The sequence below is a fragment of the Geosmithia morbida genome (assembly GCF_012550715.1).
Source record: "Geosmithia morbida isolate 1262 chromosome Unknown scaffold_3, whole genome shotgun sequence".
NCBI classification, from domain to species: Eukaryota; Fungi; Ascomycota; class Sordariomycetes; order Hypocreales; family Bionectriaceae; genus Geosmithia; species Geosmithia morbida.
Window position 1 is genome coordinate 1456457 of NW_023336190.1, and position 5157 is coordinate 1461613.

Below are 5157 nucleotides of genomic sequence, written 5' to 3' on the forward strand. Positions count from 1 at the left end.
GGGGGGGGGGGAGGGGGGGGGGGGGGGGGGGGGGGGGGGGGGGGGGGGGGGGGAAATGGATCATGGTGGAGTCGAGGACGGGTAAAGCAAGGAAGAGAAGAAGAAGAAAGAAAAAAGCATGGTATATATATATATTCTTGGATTGTATCGTGTCGGTGTGAGAATGATTCATCTCCCCATGTCTAGGTCAAGGACAAACAATACAAAATACAAACGATTGACAAAAAAAAACCTGGCCTCGATATAGGGCCCCCCTTCACCAACCGCTGAATGCCCCGCGATAAGGTATCCATCCCAATGTTGACGGCACGGTTGACAGGGTACGGAGTATCATTAGATGCTACCCCTACAGTAGATATATTGTTATATTTCTATATTCTTACATGTACATGCATGTCTCTCGTATATATGCAGCCCGAATATCTTCCCTGGACAAGGCATATGTGATCATGGTCAGGATGACGCCTAGCCGCACTGCTTTTATCCCTTTTCTTTTTTTCCCCCGCCCTCTTCTTGTCCACCATTAGTACTGGGTAATGACCGATACTCGACGGTATCTTCATGTACGGAGTGACATAGTAATGGTATGGTATGAGAGTAGTATTGCGACTAGGTAGGTAATGGCCATAATATCACCCTCCTCCAACCTCTGACCGATTGGTAAGATGCCTCTTTTTTTTTTTTTTTTTTTTTTTTTTTTTTTTTGCATTTATACTTGTATCTGCATTTCCAATCATAAAAGACTGGTGACACCTGGCGCTTGTACGGTATGGTATTATATGGTAGAAGAAAGAGACAGAAAGCAAACAGACAGATGACTCGTATGAGTAAGCTCGTATATGGTAAAGAGAAAGAAAGAAGACAGGGAGACCGACAGATGACTCGTGTGAGTAAACCCGTACGTGGTAAGAAGACAAGACCAACACCTGGTATACTATACATCATACACCGGGCCAAACAAGAAAAAAAAAGAAGGAAGGAAAGAGAAAGAGAAGAGACCCCCTGGCAGAGAGAGGCAGCCTCAGCCAGCCATGACATCCTTGGAAGCCTCAATCTCCCTCTGAAGCAGCTTCCCGGCCTCCCTAGCCGCCGGCAGCGTCGATCCCATCTTCTCCAGCAGTATAGCCGCATGGCTCGACACCGACACCCTCACGTGCGAAGGAGGCGGCGTCTCCCGGGCCACCTTGCCGGTGGGCGGCTTGCCGTACCGCGGCGACCTGTGCTCGTGCGGTCCCGCCGCCCTCTGCCGGAGCGGCGTCTCGTCTCCCACCGGCAGGTGCACCGGCTCCATCAGGGATCCCACGTCCTCCAGCCCGAGGCTGAACAGACCCGAAGCGCAGACGAGGTAGGGCACCAGGGCCGACGTGCGCCTCAGCGTGAAGATGTCATCGTATGATTGGACCAGGGAGAGGACCGACTGTGCCGCGTTGGTGGTTATCTCGTACGGCTCCACATCCGTCTTCCTTCCTAGCGATAGGTTGATGAATGGTTTGAGAGCGCATAGGAGGCAGAAATGGTAGTACATGCTGTTTTTTTCCGGGTTCGTTCCGGAGAGGTCAGAGACAGGGCCAGAGAAAAACCAAAAAAAAACCGGCGGGGGGGAGGGGAAGGGGGGAACCGGAAAGGGAGAATGTAAGAATGTAAGAATGTAAGAATGTAAGAATGTAAGGAAGAAAGAAAGAAAGAAAGAAAGGGAGAGAAAAAAAAAACACTCACTGGACAAAGAGAACAAAGGGCGTGTGACTCCCGTCGGCCTTCAGCAGCGCCAGTATCCCCTCGTACCAGCTCAGACACTTGACATACACATCCTTGACACGGTCGGCCGTAATCGCCATGCCGTCCGGGTTCCCCTCCTGCTGGCTCTGCTGCCCGCTCTCGACAGACATGACGAACCGGTGCACCAGGTCCGTCAGCTCGTACAGCCGCGCGGCAATGAGATGTACGTCGTACGGCTGGCCGGTCGTCGCCGTATCGGTGTCGAACCCTCCCTCGAGGAGCCGAGACGGGAAGGAAGAGTCGGCAACGCCGCCGCACAGCGAGAGCTGATCGGGGAAGAGGAGGTCCTCCTGTGCTGTGATGTCCGGACTCTTGTATGGTCGGCCTGTAGTGAGGGATAGCATTCTGTTTTTTTTTGTCTCTTGGTCAGCCGCCTTCTTCTTCTTCTTCTTCTTCTTCTTCTTCTTCTTCTTCCTCTCCCTCTCCTCTCCTCTCCCTCTCCTCTCCTCTCCCTTTCCTGACCTTTCTAGGAGTTGGAGGGAGAGGGAGAGAGAGAGAGAGAGAGAGAGAGAGAGAGAGAGAGAGAGAGAGAGAGAGACACGTACCGGACCAGAGAGATGGCACCGCAGTACGTGATAGCCCTCACCCTCCTAAACACGTAGTCACCCCCGTCCCCCTCTTGACGGCACAGATCCAGTATCCTGGCCGCACACTCATCAGCCAGCCGCTGCGCGTGGTCTTCTCCCCCGAGCCGCAGGTAGTAGAACGACATCATGCCGAAAGCCTGTATGTTCGGTATCGAGTTCGGCGGCCTCTCGTCGCGGATGATGCTCTCGGCCTCGTCGGCGAACAGCCTGCTGCCGATCCACCCGGAGGGCAGCGACATCGTATTGTCCCCGCCCTCGTTGATGAGCTGGGTGGCCAGCGCGAGCGTGGCGTGCACCAGCGCCGACGAGCAGAACTGCTCCGACCCGCTGTGGTAGTCGGCCAGGAAGGCGTCGCGGTTCACCAGGCAGAACGGCAGCACGTCCCACGTCAGCAGAACGTCCAGGAGGTGTTGGACGTGCGTGCGACTCCAGCCCGTACGCGTCCACCGGTCCACGTCCGACGGATGCTCGCCCGCCCGCCGGGGCAGCGACAGCACCGTCGGCTGCCATGACGTCACCGCTATGCGCGGTCGTCCCTTCAGTGAGAAGCGGGAGCTCGTCCGCCACGGGAGCAGGTGCTGGAAGCTGCTCGTGTCGACGGCGACGGTGCCGGTGGGGCCGGGAAGCGTCTTGTCCGTCACCTGCCTGGGGCTTGACCATTCCAACCTGTCTGACCCTTGTGTTTGCTGAGCTGGATCTGTCGATCGATCATCTTCTTCTATTATCCGGTCAGCTTGTTTTTTGGTTTTTTTTTTTCTTCCCTCATCTTCTCTCCAGGCCCCCCTCCCACCTTCTCTCTCTCTCTCTCTCTCTCTCTCTCTCTCTCTCTCTGTATATATATATCCCTTCTATTTCTGCCACCCTCCTCTCCTTATCCCTCTCTTCTGTGACGTACCCATCTTGGTATCAGCCAGCTTGGCCGCCACCTCTTCGGCAGCGGCATCGTCGCTCATCCCCGTGATGGGACTCCAGATGCCCTCATCGAGGAGCACGTCCCAGGCCCCCTCGGGCGACTGTATGGCGCTGGCTACGTGGGCCAGCACCTCGCGCGCGACCTCGGGATCGCACGCTGCCAGCATGCCCACCATCCTGCGGAGGTGGTCGTTCTCCTTCTCCGCCTCGTCGAGCCTCCTCCGTATGGCGATGGAGACCGTCTCCCCCTCGTTCGCGTCGTAACCGCATTCTTCGCCGGCGTTTGTGCACTGTCTGCACGACGGCCGCGATCCGCTGCACTTTTTGGGGAGGGGGTAGGGGCCGGGGAAGGTGGCACTCTCGTCAATTACAAACAAGGAAAACAACACAGTCTTTTACCGTACGGTACAGCTTTCACTTCTCCCCCTTCTTGGTGATGAAGGGAAAGCTGGCGAGATGGGGAGAGCATACCTTGATCCTCCTGCGTCGACAGTTTCCGCAGGCTACCCGCACCGAAGACCGTTTGGGCAACAGCTTCACCTTGTGCGATATCGGTCCCTTGTCTCCTCCTCCTCCTCCACTACCTTCCCTCGATTCTCCTGATGTTGATGCTGTTGATGCAGGGATCGATCCAGCCGATACTCCTTCCCCACTCTCAACTCCAAACATCCCCGCTGATGAGATCGTAGCAGCAGCAGCACCAGCAGCAGCTTCTCGGGCTGACCGCGCAGCCACCGTTCGATCACTTCTCGGCATCGAAAGTGGGGGAGATTGGCCGGGACATGTGAGACGAAAGAGGAGGGAAGAGCTTTCAGGTGGTGTGCGTATGTGCGTGTGTGCGTGTGTGCGTGTGTGGCGTGGAGGGGGAAGAGTGAATGTCTTTGAGAGAGGGGGAGGGAGATATTTCAGAGGACAGACAAGGGAAGAAGGAAAATTTCAGAGAGAAAGGTGTGTTGCGTAAAGGTGGGAAGCTGTATTATTGCGCTCGGGTGGGGAAGAGATATGAAAGGCAAGAAATGGGAAGCAGTAATCTGTACATCTACGGAGTATTATTACCTTGGATGACTTCAACTGGTGTGGGGCTTACCTATGTAATAATGCATGCAATATGGGGTGATGTGATATATATATACATGTATCTACATATAATCTGTACAGATTATATAGCCTGTCAATCCGTTGCTCTCAACCGTTGCCATTCTTGGTCCTTGGACCCTTGGATTCCTCCCCTCCCAAATATCATCAATCTTCGTTTGAACGGGCCCATTTTAGTTTCCCCACCCCGACTAGAATCGCCCAGACTGCATCTCAAAACCCGGACGTAGAAACAAAAATAAAAGCCATCAGTTTTTTATCTATTATTTAATTATTATTCATTTTTTTTTTTCAATCTTTTAGGAACCGTACGTAGTATCATCGATTACAGATATACATCTTACATCGTCTTATATCTGGCCTCGTATTCTCCCTCGTCGTACCTGACGTCAGCATAGCCGACATAATACTTCTTAGTAATCACTGCGGGTATATGACGATCTCACAATGAGAACTCTCTTTCACAATAAGGGTCCGCTCTCTTACCGGATCTGACCTGCTCCCTTCCTCTCACACCTTCTGACGGAGAATAATGTATCTCCTCACCACAACGAGGGAAGGAGAAGGACGTGAGGGTTCTCGGAGAACCTTGAAGAAGAAGGAGGGAGAGGCCCGTACGAGGTTACACAAAGAGCCTTGCAGCCCAGAAATGATGCCATCACCGCAATATAGTCTAGCCTGACAGCCTGTTTCTGTTTACTATGTCTGCATGTCTGCACGTCTACATGTCTGCATGTCTACATGTCTGCGTGTCTACATGTCTACATGTCTACATGTCTACATGTCT

General features: G+C 53.6%; 1 protein-coding gene across 1 annotated transcript; it reads right to left on the reverse strand.

Moving 5' to 3' along the window:
• Positions 1 to 1021: 1021 nt before the first annotated feature.
• On the reverse strand, positions 1022 to 4031 carry GMORB2_5376 (Fungal specific transcription factor domain; the record flags this gene model as incomplete). The annotated part of the gene is made up of 5 exons (XM_035467350.1): positions 1022 to 1526; positions 1717 to 2121; positions 2349 to 3081; positions 3259 to 3595; positions 3747 to 4031. The coding sequence occupies 5 exons, from the start codon at positions 4029 to 4031 to the stop codon at positions 1022 to 1024; spliced, it is 2265 nt and encodes a 754-aa protein (XP_035323362.1).
• Positions 4032 to 5157: the final 1126 nt, after the last annotated feature.